This window comes from Oreochromis niloticus, linkage group LG15, assembly GCF_001858045.2.
Source record: "Oreochromis niloticus isolate F11D_XX linkage group LG15, O_niloticus_UMD_NMBU, whole genome shotgun sequence".
Classification (NCBI taxonomy): Eukaryota; Metazoa; Chordata; class Actinopteri; order Cichliformes; family Cichlidae; genus Oreochromis; species Oreochromis niloticus.
In genome coordinates, this window is record NC_031980.2 from 39042090 (window position 1) to 39064958 (window position 22869).

At 44.3% G+C, this 22869-nt stretch overlaps 3 protein-coding genes across 6 annotated transcripts; all 3 read right to left on the reverse strand.

Moving 5' to 3' along the window:
- Positions 1–17: 17 nt before the first annotated feature.
- On the reverse strand, positions 18–2319 carry eef1b2 (eukaryotic translation elongation factor 1 beta 2). Its single transcript, XM_003458634.2, has 7 exons — positions 2067–2319; positions 1578–1700; positions 1372–1504; positions 1229–1295; positions 929–1054; positions 252–319; positions 18–124 (listed from the first exon to the last, which is right to left on the reverse strand). The coding sequence occupies exons 1-7, from the start codon at positions 2144–2146 to the stop codon at positions 38–40; spliced, it is 684 nt and encodes a 227-aa protein (XP_003458682.1). The 5' UTR covers positions 2147–2319; the 3' UTR covers positions 18–37.
- Positions 2320–6724: 4405 nt separating this feature from the next.
- Positions 6725–10630, reverse strand: LOC100703220 (stromelysin-1-like). Its single transcript, XM_019354652.2, is given in 10 exon segments — positions 6725–8245; positions 8320–8423; positions 8501–8660; positions 8930–8954; positions 9001–9053; positions 9559–9702; positions 9804–9944; positions 10084–10175; positions 10234–10367; positions 10532–10630. Coding segments are annotated over 10 exon segments (1056 nt in total). The 3' UTR covers positions 6725–8141.
- On the reverse strand, positions 10467–21579 carry LOC100699708 (gastrula zinc finger protein XlCGF26.1). 4 transcript variants are annotated; one of them, XM_025899015.1, is made up of 4 exons: positions 20654–21354; positions 16434–16528; positions 15170–15220; positions 10467–15077 (listed from the first exon to the last, which is right to left on the reverse strand). In XM_025899015.1, exons 2-4 carry the CDS (start codon positions 16434–16436, stop codon positions 13644–13646), a joined length of 1488 nt encoding a protein of 495 aa, XP_025754800.1. In that variant the 5' UTR covers positions 16437–16528; positions 20654–21354; the 3' UTR covers positions 10467–13643. The 4 variants fall into 4 exon arrangements, with proteins under 4 accessions (XP_025754800.1, XP_025754801.1, XP_003458678.1 ...); XM_025899016.1 differs by lacking the exons at positions 16434–16528; positions 20654–21354 and adding an exon at positions 21417–21579; XM_003458630.5 differs by lacking the exon at positions 16434–16528.
- Positions 21580–22869: the final 1290 nt, after the last annotated feature.

A 22869-nucleotide genomic window follows, 5' to 3' on the forward strand; every position in this document is an offset into this window, starting at 1 on the left:
GTGAGTCAAACACAGTGTGTGGTGCAGAGCTTTTATTTCAGATTTTATTGAATGCAGCGACGTCCATCGATTGTACAAAGTCCTCGAACTCCGTGATCTTCTCCTCCAGGATGTCGGTGCCCACCTGAGACAGATGACATCACAGAGGTGAGCTCACACACAGGCAACAGCATTTACTGCTGCAGGAGTGCCACAGGTGATCTAATCAACCTGACAGGCACCTAATCAGCAATCAATAACAGGCCACTCACCTTGTCATCCTCCACCACACAGTTGATCTGCAGCTTCTTGATGCCGTAACCCACGGGAACCAGTTTGGCTGCAGGACAGATCAATCACAGTTAGCGATCAGCAACTCCAAGCTGCAGCTATCGGGTTATTGGTCAGTGATCAGAAGCTCTCAGATCAGTAAGAGTCGATCAGTGATCAGCCGAAAGATGGTGAGTTAGATCATCAGTGAGCCTGATCAATACTCTACACACAAATCAATAATCAAGTGTCTGCAGGAATCACACCCACTCTGATCAATAACCCATTATCAATAAACAGATCAGAACATCAAAATGAGCCTGTACTGATCTATAATCAATACTTCAGGTGTCACAGGTATACCGAGTCACCCAATAACTGATCAGCTCCATTGATCCATCAGTACTCATCTATAGTCAATGATCACGGCGTTACCAATGACTTAACTGACAGAGTACTGATCAGTACGTCACTACTACTGCGTGTTAGACACTACTACTACCACCACATCATCTGGTACAATGATTACTTTAATGCTACTGCAGTGCTACCAGTAGTATTACTCTGCAGTACCCACACCAGCCCATCCATCCGGATACTGACTCCAACCTTGTGTGTAATACTTTAACCCCACAGTGGTGGGTGTAATAGTGTATGCAGTATTTGCAGTAGTACTCACACTGGCCCCACACCAGCCCGTCCATCTGGATACTGCGTACGCACTCCTCGAGCTTCGCCATGTCCGTCTCGTCGTCCCATGGCTTCACGTCCAATAGAATTGAAGACTTGGCGATGACTGCGGGCTCTGCAGGAGAGGGGAGGGGGTTAGTTACTGTGGAAATGGAGCGAGCCACGAGCCGTGCGAGGGCGGGACTCGTCAGGCAGAAAAGGCATCCATCAGGCGTCAGCCGAAAGATGGTGATTGGTTAATCATCACAGAGTCTGTATGACGCATTGGTTGCAAGGGGGGCGGACCTACTTTTAGCCTTCTTGGCGGCATAGGCAGCGAGGCGCTCCTCCTTCAGCCGGGTCGCCTCAGCATCTTCCTTTTAAACCAAAACTCAGGGTTAAAGGTTAGAGTGACAACGCTGTAGCATCATGGTGACATCGCCACCTCCTCACCTCCTCATCTGAGCCGAACAGGTCGATGTCATCATCGTCCTCGTCTTTGGCTGTGGTGGGGGCGGAGCCTGAGGTTGTGTCAGCCACTCCGGGGGGCCCGTACTGACCCAGGGGCTTCTTCACACCTGGAAGACTGAAACAGGAGGCGAGGTTTAGTTGCTGCCGGAGCACACCGTTGTTCACCCCACGATGTCAGCAGCGCTCACCTGCTCTTCTCGCTCTGGTAGGAACGGATGTGGTTGTACCAGCGGAGGGCGTGGCACAAGTCAGCAGGGGGCGGAGCCGAAATAGCTTCGAAGACCGCCACGTCAGCCTGGGAGGGTACGTACCTGAGGAGAGAACACATGACCATGGCTAGGGGTACTCCAAGAGCAGGTGCAAGACTTCATTCCATCCACGTGGGACAGTGCGCAGACTCGCAGCCGTTAGCAGGATGCGGCTAACAGACTAACAGCTTGTCACGTCAAACGGAAGTGAATAAAAACGGTCGCGGCACGGACCCTTCCTACCCTACCCCTACCCTCCTTCCAAACCCGGTGCACTTCTCGCGCCAGTTTACCGTCCCGTTTCCTGTTTCCCTTCTTTAGCGCTTGAATCAACGCAGCTAACCGTTAGCCCGTTTGCTCAGCATGGACCCAACATGGCGGCGGCTATGCCGCAGTTTCTACCGCTTTACGGCGGCTCCCGGCACTCACCCTTCGATGTAGCTGCGGTCAGACAGGAAGTCGTTGAGCACTTTGAGGCCGGAGGCTGACTTCAGGTCACCAAAACCCATGATAAAGGTGATGAAGAGTAACCACGAGGACACGCGCAAGGATCCGCCAGAGGAGGAAGAAGAAGAGGGAGGACGCAGAGCGAGGATCCTCTTTATAGGAGGAGACAGACTCCTCCTCAGAGGAGTGCTGCCGCTCCGCCCCGAGGAGAAGAGGGAGGAGGAGGAGGAGGATGTCCCCAACTTTATTTAAAAACAGCTGCTTACAAGAGCCGGAGAGCGCGGGTTCGAGTCCAGCTCAGGACACGTGACAAACGTTCTGGAGCGACCAATGAGGAGGCAGCACGCTCTGTAGCTTTATTTAGTAAATCATTAGAGGAGACCGTGGCTTTGGAGCTGTGTAAATAAAGTGAATATTACCTGTATCTATCTATGGTTACTCCATCAGCAGCAGCAGCACCGATCCAGCTCAGCTGCTCCTCTGACTGATGTCAGATCAGTCAGACATGAATAATCGATAGTCTGGTTCATGATGGCTGTGTCTGAGTCCTCCTCAGTAACCTGATAAAGTAACTCCTGCAGGTGTTGGGGTGCTTCAGTGTTTCTGCATCTCACCGTGTACCTGAGCTCAGCTGGTCCTGGATCAGCATCAGTATCACATCATCCACAGTTCCACCCGCACCCAACAGTCAGACCTTCATCTTACAAAAATGTCATCCTGCTGTCTGATGGCACTGATGATGTCACTGATGATGTATATCATCATCTCCATCATCCCCAGCCTGATCTCCACGGAGAGTAAGATGAACGCTGCTATCTGAGCTTTGGGGGTGCTGAGCACAAAGAGAGCTGCCCAGCGAGGCAAAATAAACTTTACACATCACAATGAGACTTCTTCCCTGTCTCTGTCATCCCCTGCATCCTTAAATGTCTCCAGTTCTCCCAAGTTCTCTATGACACTCTCCTTGATGCATTTAAACCCCTGTTCCTCCCTGTCCTCGTCGTCTGTTGTCTTCATCTCTATTATCAGTCATCATAATTTTACCATCTCTGTGCAAGTCTGTAAATTTCTTTATTAAATCATAAGATTCTTAAATTCATCAAGTCTCTCTGTGCCTGGGTTCTCATCACAAAACATGACATCATTGTTTTGTACATTTTAACACAATTCAATCCCCACATTTGTGAAAGAAAAACAAAACACTTTTTTAAAAGTCTGTAACAAAACCATCAAATCTGATAAAGGTTATTTGAATGCTGCAAAAGAAGAATGGATTGGAATAAAAAAAATACATATTCTAACCTTAATTACTGGGGGAGAATAATGAATGATGCTCATAGTGAGTAAAAAGTAAACTGAGTGCATTTTTTGGACAGAGATTCACTTTTAATGAGTATGTATAATATAATACAGATACATAAAAAATACTCCCAAAACAGAATAAGTTATTACAAATAAAGTATTACAAAATATTAATAAAAAAAAATATAAAAATGGAGGCAACTTTGCCTGTGGTAGAATGTATACAATGTATGAAAAAATCTTTACTGCAGATACCAATTTTACTAATTTAATAATACTAATTTTGTGTTGTAAGATTTATGAGTTTCATACTTTCATAGTGGTACTTGGGAGAGCTCGACATTTTCCCAATGGTAGACACTGTAAAAAGTTTGAGAAACACTGATAAGGTAAGTGTATGTGTACTTTTGGAAAACATTTAAAGCTGCAGTACAGAATCTTTGAAACAAGCTAGTTTAAAACATTTTTAGAATATAAACAGAGCACTCTGCTTCTCGTTACAGCTCCTCACTCCACCAGGGCTGTTTGGCACTTTCTGATAGTGTACAAATGTGGTGCACGTACTGCAGTCATACAGACAACTGGACGGTCCAAAGGTTAGCCTACCTATTACTGGCTGAGGTTTTAGTAGAGTTGTGGCTGAACCACATAAAAATATATCATTAATTTTAATCTCCCCAATCAATGATAATGGTATGTTGGAATGTTGTTAAAGAGGGTCAAAAATGTTTCAACCCAGTTTGTTTTGAAGATTCTGTATAGCAGCTTTAATATAGGGAGAACGTAACTTCTAGATTGTATGAGTAAAATCAGGTTTTTTCTCTTTGTCAGTTTAACGGTTTCTGTTTTGCCTGTCACTGTTCCCTGTCTGTTTTCTTACCTGGTTCTTCCTGACCTTTCTCCTCATGTTCCCCTCTTTCCTCTCTCCCTCTTTGGACTGACAATCATACACAAATAGATTGTATTCAATTAGATGAAAAGATTACATTAATATGAAAAAAAAATACTATTAAGATCACCAGTGTTGGGCAAGTTACTTTGAAAAAGTAATTCAATTATAGTTACTAGTTACTTCTTCAAAAAAGTAACTGAGTTAGTAACTGAGTTACAATATTCTAAAAGTAATTAATTACTTGGAAAAGTAACTATTGCGTTACTTTAAAAAAAACAAAGAACGTTTAACCCCCTGGGGTCCAGGGTATAATTGGCCATTTTTTTACTACTCTTGATTTTCTCTCCACATTTTACCTTTAAAAACAACTATTTGCTTTGCCTTGTTTGGTATCATTCTTTTTAGCACAACCTTGCGTGCCTGAATTTACAGTTATGTTCTCATTTTGTCATACTGTATAACCAGAATTGATCTAAAATCAGACAAAAACCATAAAATCAGAGTAGAAAAAGTTACATTTTTACTGTAACAACCACAAACATGTTTAATGAATCATATTTCATAACTTCAAATGCAAATATTAATTGTCAATTTTAAAATCCTATGCACAAGTTTTGCAAACAACAAATTTATTTGCATCCATTTACCTTGATTTTTTAAACAACCATTTCAAACTATTTACAGAACAATCAGCTGTTCTTCAATAAGATGCCACACAAATTATTTGTGCCTCTCCAAAAAAAATAATTTCTGTCCACTATAAAGGAGAACATCACAGCCTGATACCTGCAGGTCTGACAGCAGCAGGTGTATCACTGCTGTTTCTACCTGGAGACAGCAGTCGCCTCATTGTTCTGACACACAACACAAAACTATCCACAACACTACACACTAACTACACAAGACAACACATTAACTACACACTCCAAACACGCTAAACGTCACAAATCTCACATCTCAAAACTCGCTCTCTCTCTTTTTCTGCTCTCTCTCTCTCTCTCTCTCTCGACGTCACTCCTAAAACTTCCCCTGTTTTGTTTTGTTTTTTGCGCATAAGCAGAGAGTGCTTGCTAACGTGGCGAAACTATTGAGGAAAAAACGCCGTATATCTTGTTTATCACGACTCTGGTTTTACGTGGCCTGTGGACACAATTTAAAAACTGGTATATAGCACCTTGTTGCTTTGTCTTTAAGTGGTCACGTGATTGACTTACCACGACTACTTTATTCTTCCTCAGTCAAACAGCAGCACTCGATTGTTTTGCCTCCTTAGCTCCAGGTGTTGTGCTAGACAGTGATCGTGATTGCCGTCCGCGGGAGCGCGCAGCTGCTTAAAGCTAGCGTCCAGATTACTTACAGCTACTTCCGTGCAGCTGATATAAGATGCGGTAAGCTGAACACAGTTTCAACCGTCTGTTTGTTGAAAAATAGTAACGGACCGCGTTTCCTTGTTAGTAACTGTAACGGTGTTGTAACGATAGGAATAGTAATTAGTTAGATTACTCGTTACTGAAAAAAGTAACGCCGTTACTTGTAACGCCGTTATTCCCATCACTGAAGATCACTAACAAAAAGTACTCTCTCAGTGTACTTTCAACCAAAAGGCAAATAACCAAACAACATGAACATCTAATAAAAGATATAAATATTGAAACACTGATCCAACATAATCCTTTATTGACTGATCATTTGATTTTACACTTTTACCTGAATGTGGCTCCTTTTTTTGAAAAGATTTCCTTATATTGATTATGAACTGTCTCTCTGTACACAAACACACACACACAACAGGAGTTATAAGGTTAATGGGCATCCAGTCAGTTAGCTAGTTAGTATCCATTACAAACAGGACAGTAGTAACAACAGTAGCCTATGGACAATTTTAAGTTTTAGATTTTAAATAGGCTGTATACATTTCAACGGGAACAACAGGACGGTCAAATGTCGCTGATTTTACTACAGAGCAGGACGGATTGTAGGGTAGCAAACATCGTCGGAAAACAAGTTTTCAACACTGCAGGTTACCTGGGTGTAATGTTTTTAAGCTAAAAAGAAACATGGTCTGACTCCTACCTAACTATATACAGAGAAACTGAAGGTTAAATGCAGCTAATATGTCCTGTTTTAAGCCAGGCACTTCCACCTCCGCTCCGCTGCATCTCAGCCACCATTGCTCTGGCAGCAACGGTGCTGGAGCCAGAGTTGGGGAGTGGCAAGCTGGAACAAACCCCATTTTGGAGGGGGGGGGTATCTATACTTTTGTTGTTGAAATGTTACGTCTCAACCAAGTACTGTATGCTTTTTATATTTTTAGTAGTGTGTCACAAAAACAGCAAATATTGTCAAAAGAAGTAAGAAATCTTTGGGGGTGCTTTGATTCATTCAAAAATGGGCTAAAATCGCCCCTGAGCTGAGGTATTGACATCAGCAGGTCATCAGACTGATGTGACCTCAGTAACGGCAACTTTTTTACTGTAAAAAAGTACTCCGTGGGGGTTCAAGCGATCCCTGGCAATCCCAAAATGTGACCTCAGCAGAGTGCACACCATCAACTGGCCAGTCAGGGCTAGAAGAACTGCAGGTCTGAGCATGTCCAGAACAGCAAACACTAGCCTTCCTGCAGGTATGCAATCAGAGCAATCAGTGAAGATCATCAGAGTTTTATCCTGCTCAGACATCACACTCCTCTGTAACCGCAGCCATTTTTATTTCACTTCTACTTGAACTGATCATAGTACAGTATTTTACTACTATAAAGTACTACACAATACAAGTACAGCCCTGGTGTACTCGTAGTACAGTACAGTTCTGGTAACAGTCACCCGTTCTCCACTCACTTCCTGTTTTTGAGGCGCTCGTGAGACTCACCTGAAGCTCGGCTCAGGACACAACAGGAGACGGTCGCTGCTTCACATTGTACCTGAACAGATGTACTGGTTTAAACCTCTGATCAGATCACACCTTCTGTTACTCTAAATGATGAGCTCTTTATAATGACATCACTGACACAAACAAACAACCACAGCGTTTATGTAAAAGCACTGCATTAGTTTCCTGTCTCTTAGACATATGAAAGCAGATGTTTCTGTCACCTGTCCCAGGGTTACCCACAGGTAGGACTCACACCTGTCCAGCTTCGCTTTCATTGGCTGTCTGTGTGGTTCAAACTCAATGTTTCCATTCAAAGTAAGATCAGCAGCTGCTCGTAGTTTGTTCACAGGTCCAGCAGAGGGCACTCTCATCCCACTCTACATAATAGTCCAACCTGCTAATACCAACTTTTATTTATTTTATTAATTTAATTCTGACTGACTCTCTTTCCCATGATGCACCACTACTACCAATCCTGTGATTCCTCAATCTGCCAAACCCCGCTGTACACTCTTGTTTACCTGTCCAGGTGTGGAGGCAGAGCAGGCAACAGATGTTAAAGGCCATAAAGGCCATCTTCAGTCAGACCCTCAGTTTAAATAAAGTTTGTGTTACCCTATTCTGATATGAGTATCACCTGAAACATACAGGTGCTGGTTCTGTACTCTGAGTACTTTTGCCCCTTTAGTCAAGTAAAGTTGTACTTGTCCCTTAAATACCGTAGTGTGTACCTGTGCCACCTCAGGCTGTAACATACCTGGACATGATGTATTTAACTGGTTTGTGTTTGATGTGTGTGACGTTCACAGGTTGACTCACAGCAAATAAACAAGGACGGCTGTGCCACAGGTAAATTTATATTGAAAACTTTATAAAGCAGTGACGTTACAGAAACACCTGAGCTGCTGGTGATAGGAGCAGTGAAATCATTAAAAATGATCGGCTCTTCTTCTCCTTTAAATTTGGGATTTTGTGTGAACTCGTCTAAGGGTCTAGAGTTTGGAGCAGGACAGGAAGTAGCTGTTCCTCAGCACGCAGAGCAGCATCCTCTGGCTGAACTCGTACATGTACGGTCCACTGTACAAGTAGAAGAAACCTGCGGGACACACGTCACCTGTTAGTGCTGCATTACAACCCAAGGACCCTAAAAACAGCTGGACAGATGCTCACCTCTGTACTACAGAGCTGCTGTCACTCCGGAGCTCATTTCCAGGAAGGTCTCATCCACTTGTTTGGGGTTTCCGTCATCCATGTCAACCCTGGCCTCGTCATAGCTGGAAGAGAAATGGGATTAGGCAGGTGGAACATCTGTGACGCTACCTGCTATTCTCCAGGTGTGACCTGAACACACCTGTAGTAACTGCTGCCTACAAAGAAAATAGTCTTCCTGGTCTGTGGGTCATGGAGGGCGGCATCCACCTTCTCCACTGCCGTGGGTGGACAGAAGCTGGGTATGGATTTAGGATACCCGGTCACGAGGGCATAGCCGCTGAACGCCCACACGCGGTGACCTGTAAACAGACGTGAAGAGGACTTCAGAGTGGACCTGTGTGAGGGAGGGATGAAGCGTGCTTCAGCAGATGGACACCGATGTTTAAAAAGAAGGACTCTCGTACGCAGTGTCGATGCTAACTGGAGCATCGGGCCAGAAGTTTGTGATGAGAGCCTGCTGAGGGGTCACAAGCTAGGGTGGCTACGCCAGAAGAACCTGACCACACTCAAACAATCATCTCAGCACCACAGTGGAGAAGAACGCTCCGCGTGGATTTGTTTTACTTACCTGCCCTTGAAGAAGAGCATGTCTCCTAGCAGCATGGCGACAGTGTCCAAAACCAGCGTCAAGTCGCAGGCGTCAGGCGTGACGGGCGCCATAGGGCCAGGCTCGACAGGGTCATCATTTGGACCTGGAGGTCATTTCATCAATGTGACATCACAAACAAGCTAGTGCACAAGTTCACTTAATCAAATAATGACTCAACATTTTTAGGCCCATCTAGTCTCACAATGGCAGAGCAAGTCTAAACTTTGTAATAAAATACCTCCAAGTTAGCCAAGGTTAATTCACTCCATAATTCGGCCCCGAAAAAGTACAGTGTACTTACAATGTAAGGTTATATTGGGGGTTTTTTTCCACAAAATTACCAAAAACATCAGCTGGACTTGAACTTAGTTTAATTATGTAGTTGTTCCTTGTACAAATCTGACTTGTTACCATCTTATTCTAGCGTGTCTGTTATTTAATTATTTATAGATAAATATAATTAATTGCATCCATTCCATAAAATTACAGGGGAATTAGGCCCTTAGTTGTAGACTGTGTTGTAGAGTGTTACCACAAGTTCTGGTCAAATTGAAAGTTTTTCATTGATAAAGGAAGAAGTGAAGACTCACTGTAAAGGGACTGGATACCTTTAACATCATCCCAGGGCAGAACAAAGGTGTCCAGGTTACTGTACGAGTACATTGAATACTTGAGAGCGCCAGGGTCATCAGAGTGAGACAAGCCCAGAGAGTGACCAAACTCATGAGCAGCGACCAAGAACAGGACGTAGCCTAGAGCAAAAACTCAGAACCACAGGTCACAGTTTAAGGTAGTCAGGTCACATCCTGAGCAGTAATCAGGAACAAAGTCACAGAGTCATCTGTGTTTGAGCGGAACATGAAGGTTTCATCATCATCAAAATGGGCATCTCCTCCAATCCCAGGGCCCTGGCCAAAGGTGTGGGCGAGAGTGCCATCAGGGCCATCAAAGGGGCTGCCGTCACCATGACCTGTTGGATGGTAATCAGGGTAGACTAAACACACACACCAAAGACTGCATTGGTCTTTATGGGATAATATTACTGTGTGCTTTGTGGACTCACCACTGCGGCTGAAGGAGATCATGATGTCAGCAATGCTGCCATAGATTCTTCTGAACCTCAGGGGCGTGACTTTGCACCTGCAGAGCTTTCTCTATGGAGTCATCCACCTTCGCCACAGACATGTCAAGTGTATAGTTCTCTATCCTGCCAGACAGGAACATGCTGAAGAATATCATTGGATAGATTCAGGAGTCACAAGTTCTGTGTTTGGATCACTCACCTGTACGTGATTCTGTTCTTCTGCCATTTAAAGCTGCTTCCAGAAGTGGAGAAACTGGCCATGTTTGCATCTGGAACACCGCAGCGGGGCTTCTTCATTAGTGCCAAGGTGTCAGCGTACAGAGTCCCAGTAATCTGGAGACCAAAGAACATCTGCATCTCAGCCAGCTTCTTGATCAGTGGGCCACTCCTCCGTCTGACAGCAGGACAGGTTGAAGAACGCCTTCAGGTAGCTCTGCAGGAAAGAACTGGTCAGACATTCATCTGCACGTACAAGCTGCAGAAAGGAGGACACGTACCTTTGCCAAACTTGCATCTTTCTCGAAGAGCTGAGATATCGGCACACAGTAAACTGTGAGTGCCAGGCCCAGCAGAGCACTCAGGCACAAAGTCTTCATGCTTCCTCATGTCTCAGGCTGGTGGAGGAGAAGCTCTTATATATGCTACAGGCTGGAGGAGCTGAGTGACTACCTGCTGTCACCGAGGAAGCGCTCCTTTTATGGATCACAGAGGAAGTCTGGCTTTGATCACATCACGCATACATATTGCCACATCCGAACTGCGGTTTATGGGGAAAATCTTCATGAGAAAAATCACATTAGTAAGTTCTCTACATGGACAATCATCAGCCTTCAGTGCACTCTCCTTATTTTTTTGTCCTCCACAGGAAATCAAAGTGTTGTTGATGGATTAATGACTAGATTAGACCTCAGGGTGAAGTCAGAGTTACTCTTTTCCAAAGATACAATGAAAACTACTCAAATCTTCAAGGAAGAACACTTTCCTCTGACAATTCTTACTTTAGGCAGATTAGATTTATAGTTCGTATTTTTACGTTAGTTTTAGTCGGTTTCCAGGACAGGCTTCTGTTTACCAATCACGCCATGTTACAATGTGTGAAATAATGACACAGCCATGTGTGAATCTTTGAAGAGCTACCCAGAAGTACCCGGAGGACCATTTGTCCGAGACCCCTGCAGGAAGGTGATTCCACTGATGGGGTGGTATAGGACACACTGAGGCTCATTGAAAGCACCATCTCACCTGAAAACAGTCTATCAGAGGTTCAGCACATCTGATGGACTGGTACAAGAAACCCACAGCACTGGAACCACCATGGAACCAGCACGAATGTGTTGGGGTTACTGGGCATTCTGGGTTGTGGAAAAAGCTTTGAGCGGTCAAAAAACCCACAAACAAAAACAGGTGTGAATTCTGTACAACCTCTGTCTGATTTAAAGTACAAAGCTCCCCACTATACAAACCACAGGATTACATAGAAGTACCATTACACCACTGTAAGATAAGCTAAAAAAGAAAAGTGATGTATTGAATTGAATCCAAGCTCCAGGGGCTGGGATTCAATTAATTACATTTTATCTATGTAGCTCCAAATCACAACAACAGTCCCTTTACATTGTAAGGTAGAGTCCCTGCAATAATACAGAGGAATCCCACAATCCTGTTGAAAGGGAGCTTTTCCTTCCCACTGTCACAGAACCCCTATGACAGTGGGAAGGAAAAGCTCCCTTTTAATAGGAAGAAACCTCTAGCAGAACCCATCTGAGGGAGGGGTGAACATTTGCTCCTGATAGAGGGCGCCTCTGTTTACTAAACATAATAAAATACAGGGCTAGTGTTACATCAGGCTTTTCTGGGTTACAACATTTTCGTCTTTTTTCCTGTGAAGTTTGTTGAACTACACGATTGATCGATGAGAAACAGTCGAGCTGATGACAGCAGGAGGTGTGTAAGTGTGTATTACAGCAACACTTTAGGAGAAGTGAGCGTGCTCCACACTGGTTCTGTGTGTGAACCTGTGAGAATCTGTAAAGAAGATTTAAAAACTTAGATTACATCCTCACAGACCACATTCACCCAGTCACTACTGACCCTGCTGCAGTCCACACCTTCAAAACAAAGGTCAGCGTGCACAGCTTTTATTTTGAAGCAGGGAGAAATGTGTTTTCTTCATTGACGGCATGTGAATGTATATTTGCTAAATCAAAGAACTGCTGAGATCTGAACCCCTGATTCAACTTCCTGTTTTCTAAAGAGGAACTCGGTGCATGTAACACATAATCCAAAGTTTATCCCACACTATATAAACTGTTGAAACATGTACAGTCTCATGGATGAAAAACATTTTTCACAGGGTAAAATCAAATTTACTCCCCCAAAGTTTTTAAATGCCCTGCACATATGAGAGCACAATGTCTTCCAGTCCAGCCACTGGTAGATTTCTCACTATCCGCTCCTCCTATCTGCTGGACATGCCGTGCAGGGCCTGTGCTTCCATGATGGTTCTGCATCTCACTCCTCTTCATTATCAGGTGTCTACTCCTTGAGGTGCTAACTACGTGATCAGTTGTGGCCATCTTCCTGAGGTACACATTGGGTATTTGTTGTTTCATCCTGGTTAGTGGCTCTGACACTCACTAGTCCTTGGCCTCCTTCCTTCTTATAACCCTCTCCCACTAGTACCTACTCGGCTCAATTGTAAATTTGTGGACCACAAGGTTCAGTACTTAGTCCTTTACTTTTATACTGTATTTAAATTAATTATAGAATGTCTTGATTTAAATTGTATATTGTTTCCTGCTGATACCACTGTTTTTGTCAGCGAGGAAATCCTGGATCAGCTCCTGGATACTGTAAAGGTATAAAAACTGTTTCTTATAAATGGGTTTGTTAAGAGATTTTTACATTTACTTACTTTGATAACCTTTATTTTGCTCAAGTATAATTTCTTGTGAGAACATGATGTGCCTGCAACCTACAGATTAAGGAACAGAAGCATGCGTGAGGAAGTTACAAAGTCACACACGCTCAGGCAGAGACAGTTCCAACCTGAAGCTGATATGACAAAAGATACTAGTTCCTCTTGTCTTATGGATAACGGCCATTCATGCGATAACCATATCTAGAGATGTTTTTCTATTACGTATGCTCCACCTAGAGATGCTGCGTAATCTATTCTCTGCTATAAAATAAAGAACGGACTGAGGCTCTGCGCGACTTGCCTGTGCCTTGCCACGCAGTAAGCCTCGCCCATGTACATGCCATAACTTGAGTTTGTGTTTCTTGCTTCTCTAAGGTTTTTTCCTTTGACAGGGTTGTTTTAAAATTTAAGAACATCCACTATCCATTTGGAAATCAACCAATAAATCATAATAGTAAATTCAGCGTAAACAATGTTGAAACTGATAATGGATCGAAAAATAAAGTTCTTAACTGTATTGTTTGATTGCAAATGAAGTTGCTCCCCCCCCCCGAAACACATCTTAACAAAGTTTTCCAAAAAAACCCACTTTATTACACAAAGTCACAGCACTTGTAAATATGGATTGTCTTTACAAACTGTACTGGCTTATAGCTCCATACTTGGTCTATAAGCCAGACGTCACACGTTTACTGCTTATGTCCAGAGTGGGTTTGCAGATGGTTTATCAAGTATCTTTTATGAGTAAAGGCCTTTGCACACTGACCACAGCTGAACAGTTTAACCCCACTGTGGGTGAGCTGATGTCTCCGTAGGTTAGTAATCAGCGTAAAGGCCTTTCCACACTGACCACAGCTGAATGGTTTAATTCCACTGTGGAGGAGCTGATGATTTTTTAAATCACCCTTCTGACTAAAACACTTTCCACACTGATCGCAGCTGAATGGTTTAACCCCACTGTGGGTGAACTGGTGTCTTTTCAATTCACCCATCTCAGTAAAGGCCTTTCCACACTCCCCACAGACAAATGCTTTAACCCCACTGTGGATGAGCTGATGTCTTTTTAAACTACTATGGCAAACAAAACCTTTTCCACACTCCTCACAGCTGAAAGGCTTAACGTCACTGTGGGTGAACTGGTGTGTTTTTAAATCACCCCTGCTAGTGAAACACTTTCCACACTGATCACACTTGAATGGTTTAACCCCACTGTGGATCAGCTGGTGTTTCTTTAAGATCCCACCAAAAGCAAAACCCTTTCCACACTGCTCACAGGTGAATGCTGTAATTCCACTGTGGATGAGCTTGTGTGTTTTTAATTTACTCGGGCAAGTAAAAGACTTTCCACACTCCTCACAGGTGAATGGTTTAACCCAACTGTGGATGAACTGGTGTCTTTTCAAATCACCCTTCTCTGTAAAAGCCTTTCCACACTCGCTGCAGACAAATGCTTTAATTCCACTGTGGGTGACCTGGTGTCGTTTTAATTTACTAATGCAAGTGAACGCCTTTCCACACTGATCACAGATGTATGGTTTAACTCCACTGTGAGTGAGCTGATGACTGTTTAAATCATTCATCTCATTAAAACTCCTTCCACACTGACCACAGCAGAATGGTTTAACCCCACTGTGGATGAGCTGGTGTCTCCGTAACTTACTAACGCAGGTAAAACCCCTTCCACAGTGGTCACAGCTGAATGGCTTAATCCCACTGTGGACGAAGTGATGCCGTTTTAAATCACTCTTCTGAATAAAAGACCTCCCACACTGCTCACAGCTGAATGGTTTAACCCCACTGTGGACGAGCTGGTGCTTTTTTAAATCACTCGACTGAGTAAAACCCTTTCCACACTGGTCACAGCTGAATGGTTTAATTCCACTGTGACTGAACTGGTGTGATTTTAGGTTAGAAATGCAATTAAAACCCTTTCCACACTGCTCACAGCTGAAGGGTCTGTCCCCACTGTGGATGTGTTGGTGTCTTCTGAGGTGGTCCATCTTGGTGAAAGCCTTTCCACAGACGTCACAACGATGCACTCTGTTTCCCTTTGCAGCTGGTGGGTGAGCTTTGTCAGGCCCACTGCAGTGCTGAGGTCTCTGCCCATTTTCGCCTCTTTGTTCCTGTAGTGACAGAAACTAATCGGTGAACCTGCAGTCCTGAGACAATGTCACTGAATTCATGTTAGCATATGTGTATGAACCTGTCTCCTCACCTCTTGTGGAGAATCAATTTCTAAACTCTTCCTTTGCTCCTCCATCTCCTCCTGTTAATCGGGATAGAAAAGATCCTCATTGATAATCAAACACAATCCAAACACTTGCTGGCAGTTACCTTTAGACCATAAAGATATTGAAATCTATAACTGCATGTTTTTATTTAACATGAATGCATTACTCATGGGCATTGATGAATTGTCAATTTGCATATCAGCAAGCCTGTTGTTAGGCAGTGGTGTGTCGATCTCCAGGGCTAGCACCCCTCCACAGGAGGCCGGCAGGATGAAAGACCCAAATGCAAGACTCATGGGAAACCAAGGCTACGTCTACACTAATCCGCATAAATTTGAAAACTTAAAACACTCCGCGTCCACACTATTGTTTTCAATCATTTCTGAACAGTTGTTCATCCACACTGAAACAACTGAAAACACTTACTTTGCTGTACTGCGCATACGTGAAACGCAAGACGATTCGACCTGCGTTATTTCTGTCTGCCATTTATTTACTTTCCGGCTCTTTGAAACGTCGCGGCAAAATGTTGAGGAAAAGCATCAAGTTTTTTAAATGGACTAACAATGAGGTGGACTTGTTGCTGCAAGTACCACAAAAGTACAAAGTTGCAAAAGTGAGTGAGAATTAAAGAATTTGAAGAAAAGCTATCTGGAGCATGTCCGAACTGATATTAATCTTTAATATGGCTGTCAAAATTGAGAGCAAACAAAATAACTGCTGTACGATGCCATCCGCCATCTTGGTTGAATTGGTCACATGAATGCATCACATGACTAAAATTCATCATCCTTTTCAAAAAACCTGCGTTTTCACAGGCCAAAAATGTGTTTTCAAATGTATCCACTTTGGAGAGCGTTTTCAAAAAGCTCAGTTTTCCTTGACCAAAAACACCGTCTCAGTGTGGACAGAAGGCCAAAATGGACAGAAAAAGATGTGTTTTCAAACGAAAAATGTATTAGTGTGCACATGGCCCAAGGAGTAACTCAGGGAGGCAGCTTTAGTGGCTGTACAAAACTCAAACATTAACACAAGAAAACTGACCGAAAACTAGAAACAATGAACTACACGAGGAACTGGGAAAGTCGAACTGGGAATCACAAGACCCACGGAGGAAACACACAGCACTGTGAGGGAACATGATGGTGCGACGCGACAACATACAGAGGAAAACACAGGAACGGAACCAGAAGAAAAACCAAATAGTCCAGGAGGCTGCGGCAGTGCAGACACAGTTCAGGGGCTGACCATGTGGAAAGCGGTAGAGGCGAGGGCGAAGTGGGTCTGGAGGCCAACCACGTGGAAAGCAGCAACGGTGTACTGGAAGCAGCTCCGGAGGCCAACTGTAGGAAGAGGCGACAACACCACAGTTTAGGAGGCCACCATTGATGGCAAAGATCCTTGGCCAACAGATCCTGAGTACGACGACGGCAAAGGAGGGCCTTTTCTGGAACCCCATGAAGAAGATGATGGAGACAAAGAGCTTCAGGTGGCTTGGATGGCAGCCATCGTTGGTGTGGTTTGGTGGATTGCGGGCATCGATGTAGTTTGGTGAATGGCCAGAATCGGTGTGATTTGGTGGATGGACGAGGATGTGCAGGCCGAATCGGACATGGACATATCCAAAGAACAACACTAAACACTGGGTCACCAATCCAGGACCATGTCAGGTACAGTAAAATCAAAATGAACCGACCCAAAATGCCTCGAGGAGCTCCAATGTATGCTCTGTCGAGTGCCCTCTCATCTCCACCTGTCCTCCATGGATATCCAGTCTAGCATTGCAGCTATTGATTATTTTAGTAATCGATTATTCCATTGAGTAATCGAGTAAGAAATACTTTTGTGTCGTTGATGAGCAATAATAAATAAATAATATTAAAAGAGAAAAAATACAGGTCTTTCAAAATTAACTGCTCATTGGCTTCCAGTTTAAAAAACTGCAGTGTTTTCTGTTTCACCCTTCATGTGTTTCATTTTCAAAAAAAACCCCAAAACCCTTTGAACTGAGGTTTACTGCAGATGTTTCTCTGTGCAAAACAAACGGCGATGGGTGGAGCAGCTGGAGAGTTCGCTTTTCTTCACCTCAGTTTGTTGATCAGGCACTGTGATGAGGGACTCCCGCTCGGTTGTTCCCAGTCAAGGTTTTAATGGTCGTTACAGGAGCAGCTGCTTCTGTGCCCGTGTCATCATCACTGCTGCTGTTGTGTTATCAGTGTTTTTGTTTAAAACTGGGGGCTGTGTGGGCCTGATGTGGTTACACTTTATATACACGCGCTGCTCCTAAATACATTTCTATTGCCGGTTTGTTTGTATTCGCACATGTGGGTGAAACATGTTTACATCATTTAATGCTACAGAGCCATCCATTAAATGAAGCGTCAAAGAATTTCTGTGGAGAATTTTTGTACTCCACTTATTCGAAGTACTCAATGAATCGTTGCAGCCCTAATCCAATCACTCTGTTCACATGAGATCCAGCGATATCGAGCTACACCCTATCATCCACTGCATCTTGCTTTGAGTGCTCAGATAGAGTAGAAAAGCGCTATATAAGAACCAGTCCATTTACCATTTACCATCTCCAACCTTTCACCCACGTTGAACTAAGGCAAAGCTTATTTCATTTCATGTCTTCATGTCATTTTAGCACAATCCACTTTAAACCAGTTAAAGGAACACTTTCTCAGTATTTTACTCAGTAAAACTGTTTTATGAAATCATACATTTTTAAAGTCAGACATCAGTGTGTCCCGTGTGTCCGAAACGTTTCTCCCACTGAAAACGTCTAGATGAACAGAATCAATTCTCTGAGGTCAGCGACCTGAGAGAGGGGTGCTGAGATGAAGGTGGCTCACTTTATATCACAGACAACTGACTGGCAGATATTTGAGAATGCAGCTAATGGCAACATCATTGAACTCACAGACTCTGTCATTGGATATATTGATAAATGCATAGACAATATCATCACCAAAACCACCGTCTGCAAATATCCAAATCAGAAACTCTAGGTAAATAAAGACAATCATACTAAGCTCAAGGTGCGAACCTCTGCCTTTAACTCAGGGGATCCTGATGCACATAAAGACAACAAGGAGCAGATCCTCTACCCTCAGAAGGACAGTGAGGCTGTAACTGCATCCCAGGCCAGGTTCTCAGAGCGTGCTCCGACCAGCTGGCAGGGGTGTTCACCAACATCTTAAACCTCTTCCTGAAACAGTCACTGGTCCCCACATCCCTCAAAACATCCACTATCATTCTTGTCCCAAAGAAATCAGTGGTCTCCTGTCTGAATGACTACCGTCCTGTTGCACTGACATCCTCATTATGAAGTGCCTCGAGTGGCTGGTTAAATGTCACATCTGCTCCTCCCTCTCTGACACGCTGGACCCTCTTCAGTTCGCCTTTTGAACAAACAGAGCCACAGAGGATGCCATCGCCCTGACAATGCACACTGACCTTATTCACCTGGAAAAAGGGAATACATATGCAAGAATGCTCTTCATCGACTACGGCTTGGCTTTTAACACCATCATCCCCTCAAAACTTGCCTCGAAGCTCGTCGACCTTGGACTGGCAACACCCATCTGCAGATGGATTCTAAACTTCCTCACAAACAGGCCCCAGGTTGTGAGAGCGGGTAAGCACACCTCCTCATCACTCAACCTAAACACAGGAACACCACAGGGATACGTGCTTAGCCCTCTCCTTTATTCCCTGTTCAAACACGACTGTGTCGCTAAACGTAAGTCCAACACCATTATCAAGTTTGCGGATGACACAGCCATCATAGGCCTCATCACAGACAACGATGAGATGGCCTATCGGGAGGAGGTGATGGCGCTGTACAAGTGTTGTCTGGAAAATAACCTGTCTCTCAACATCAGCAAAACAAGCAAAATGATAGTGGACTACCAGAAACAACCAGTCAGGAAACACCAGCCCATCTACATCAATGGTGTTGAGGTTGAAAGGATCAGCAACTTCAAATTCCTTGAAGTCAACATCACTGAGGATCTCTCCTGGACCCTTCACACAGACACTGCTATCAGGAAAGCTTGCGAGTGACTCTACTTCCTGAGGAGGCTGAGGAAGTTTGGCATGAACGCCAACATCACCTCAAATACAGGTGTGAGATGGAGACCTTGCTGAGGAGCTGCATTACAGTTTGGTACGGAAGCTGCTCTGCCAGCAGCTGAAAATCACTACAGAGGGTGGTGAAGGCAGCAGAGCACATCACTGGCATGAGGCTTCCTGCCATTCAAGACATTTATCTGCAGCGGTGCCTCCGTAAAGCACACAGCATCATCAAGGACCACAGCCACCCAGCTCATCAGCAGTTCTCCTTGTTACCATCTGGCAGACGTTAGTCTGTCTGCTCAGACTACAAGACTTAAAAACTCTTTTTACCATCGAGCCATACGACACCTGAACCACCACTCACACACTACACACCACAGGATGCACACAGAAGCTGTCCTAAAGCTGCTCAAGTACATTCTACATTCTGCACTATTCACTCACTTTATCAGTGTTAAAATAAAAAATAAAAACAAATTCTCCGTACTGTACTGTACTGTACTAACTGCCACTTTTAATCTTGTACTGCTCAAATCTGTACTGCTGCTCACTCCTGAAACTTTATCTTATGTGCAATTATGTTGTTTCCACACTTGAAGAGGGAATGCCAGGAATCCTGTACCTTGTAAACAGATTCTCAGAGAGTTCAAATTATTACATAAATAGAAAAAAATCAGCTCTGTAGCAAATCTAAAAACAAACAAAAACACACCAAAATGGAAACTATAAGTCATCCTAACATCCTCAGACACACTAACATAATCATATAAATCACATTACGTAACAAATGCCTATTATTAAAATATAATAATGAGTTATAATTGCCTATTTCAATTATCCCAGCTCATCCAACATCCACATGGTTTAATTCTCTGGGTTGATTAATAATAATAATAATGATGATTTTTTCCTGCCAAAAATGAAACTGACAACACTACAAAATCACACAAAGTCTTAAAGGAGGACTTGAAACACCGGACCTTAGAGCTACTTCCTGACCAACCTATCGGCCCCACAGAGCAAACTCAGCCCTGGACAGACATTGAACAACAAGCATGCAAACAAAGTAAGAGGCAAACACACACAAACGTGACTGAGGTCATGTAAAAGAAGAGTGTGTGCGCCACGTGGGTGAACATGTGGTCACTGGGAACAAAGAGCATGCTCAGTGGGAGCCTTCAGTCACACTGAGGGTGAATTAAACAAACGCTGTGACCGTGGATGGTAAAGCTTCCAGGAAGGTTATCAGTTAGCATGCAGGACCAAACGTTAGCCACTGACTGTGAAATACAGCAACCCGCACACTGCGGTCATCAGGGTTAAAGGTCACATTCACACTGAGCCGTGCGTGCATATATTAGACCTGTGCTGTGGTGGTGTGTTACCGTCTTTCTGCAGAGCTGGATCCTGTCGGTTGGTGCAGGAAGCCTCACAGTCCTTTGTTAGCAGAGGGAGCACCGTGTGCTAACGGGTGGTGCTGCTGGTGCTCACTGACCGCGGTCAAGTGCAGCTGAGAGCAGACTCAATCAGCTCTGCAGGCTGTGCATAAAGCTGCAGGAGCCAAAGCAGTGCTGTCGCCTCAGAGGCTGGACAGAAAGCAACAGGAAGGACAGGTTTCAGCTGGATCGGGGGTGAGCCTAGTGTCAGGTTACAAGCCTTTATCTGTAAGAGCGAGGTTCAGTCCACAGCTCTCAGTCTGTGGTCGTCCTCATGGAGTCTCCAAATAGTGATCCAGACTTCCTGCTGGATTAAAGGAAGAGGGGGTCGGGGTAGAGAGGGGCACACATCCCACATCTCTGGCTCCAAATGTGATCTTGCGCTCCCCTGGGGGGTTCAGAGCAGCCATCATTAGCATTACCCTGGCTTCTTTTGTCCACACTTAGCATGGCAATGGTGACCATTCAGAGAGCTCTCCCAGCCCCCACAGGGGGACCACAAGCACGTCACAGACCTGACGGTGTCCTCTCTCTGGAACAACACCGCTCATCCACAGTAATCATGAAACAGCACACAGGGAACGCTGTTTTCCAGCTTTCACGTGACGGTGATGTTTCTATCAGGTCTCAGTGATCCAGTGTGAAACAATCCTGCGCCCCACACAGCTGGACTGAGTCTGCTTATTTAACAAGCAGTGATACAGATGTTTACCTGCCTCGAAGCCAGCCTGGACCATCTACTGTCCAAGTTAGAAACATGACTCGAAGGGCATTCCAGTTTAAAATTCCTGCTCAAAAGTTGAAATTTTCCAAGTTTCTTCTTGAACTGGAATGCAGCACAACAGACAAACACTCCCACGTCTTTGCCGGTCTGTCAAACCTTCCCTCCCTCGGATTTCCAGCAGTGATCAGTAAATTTCATGTGAGAGCTGTGCTGGTTTAACCTTTGTCCCATCGTGCTGTGAAGTTCCACTCACTGGAACATTTTAATAATAAATGACACAAATGTGTGCAGACTGCACTAAACAGGTCCGTGTGGTTCATGAACAATCATGTGTCACCTGCACGTGTGTGGATTCACTGTCCTCAGGTGTGTCCGTCTCCCTCTCCTGGTATTGTTGAGCTTGGTGAACGTGAGGACTTACTCAGAGCGCTGTTAACGGTAATAATCACTTCCACATGTGAGCACAGTGATAAAAATCTGAATGTCTTTGCATGTGGGCGAGTTATAAGAATATATGAAAAGACCACTGTTGTCTCATTATTCTGCAGAGGGCGCTGCAGTGCTGCAGTCCTTACAGCCAGGTTATGCTTGGGTTATGGTTATGTTGTGTTGGACTGCACACGCTGGAGGAGACCCAGTGTGAAAGTCGACCTGTTGCCATCGGGAAACTGCGCCTCTTCTTTGAACTGAGGCCCTTCTGCTGGCTCAGCAGCTCTGGCACTATTTAACCACATTGGCCAGCAGCCGTTTGACACCCAGCTCCATTGTTCCACTGAAGGAAAAAGCACCCCAGACCATTATGGCGTCCCCTCCACTGTGGGGTGTAGAAATATCTCAGGTGGGATCTGCTTGTCATGCCAGTAACCTTGGAAACCATCAGGACCATCAAGGTTACATTTGTTCTCATCAGAGAATCAAACTTTCTTCCACTTTTCAGTTTCCCTTGTTTGGTCCAAACGGTCAGTTCTGTGACGATCAAGGAGACGAGGCCTTTGAAGACGTTTTTTGTTTTTGAAGCCCTTCAGTGTCAGATGTTGTCTGATGGTTCTGGGGCTGCAGTCGGCACCAGTAACAGCCTTAATTTGGGTTGAGGATCGTCCAGTGTCCTGACACACAGCCAACTGGATCTTCCGGCTCAATGCTGGTGAAGTTGTTGTGGGTCTACCACTTGACTTTTTTGTCCGTAACCGTCAGGATCATTTAAGAAATTCCAAATGTCCGTCTCACTGCGTTCCACCTCAGCAGCGATGGCGTGCTGTGAGAGACCCTGCTTATGCAGTTCAAAAACCCGACCAAGTTCAAAAAGGGAACGTTTTTTACCTTTGCCATCAAACGCCATAACAGTGTGACTACCTGACAGAAAATGACAATGAATCCACATTTTTGCACAGATCTGGCCTTTTGAAGGCATGTGGTCATAACTTTGATCAGCTGTAAAACA

Coding starts and splice junctions, on each gene's coding strand:
- LOC100699708 (XM_025899015.1), bottom strand. Junction 15,078..15,169: donor AAATTGATTCTCCACAAGAG/GTGAGGAGACAG, acceptor CTGTCACTACAG/GAACAAAGAGGCGAAAATGG.
- eef1b2 (XM_003458634.2), bottom strand. CDS start 2,146: ATGGGTTTTGGTGACCTGAAGTCAGCCTCCGGCCTCAAAGTGCTCAAC. Junction 1,701..2,066: donor GACCGCAGCTACATCGAAGG/GTGAGTGCCGGG, acceptor TTCTCTCCTCAG/GTACGTACCCTCCCAGGCTG. Junction 1,055..1,228: donor TGCCGCCAAGAAGGCTAAAA/GTAGGTCCGCCC, acceptor CCTCTCCTGCAG/AGCCCGCAGTCATCGCCAAG.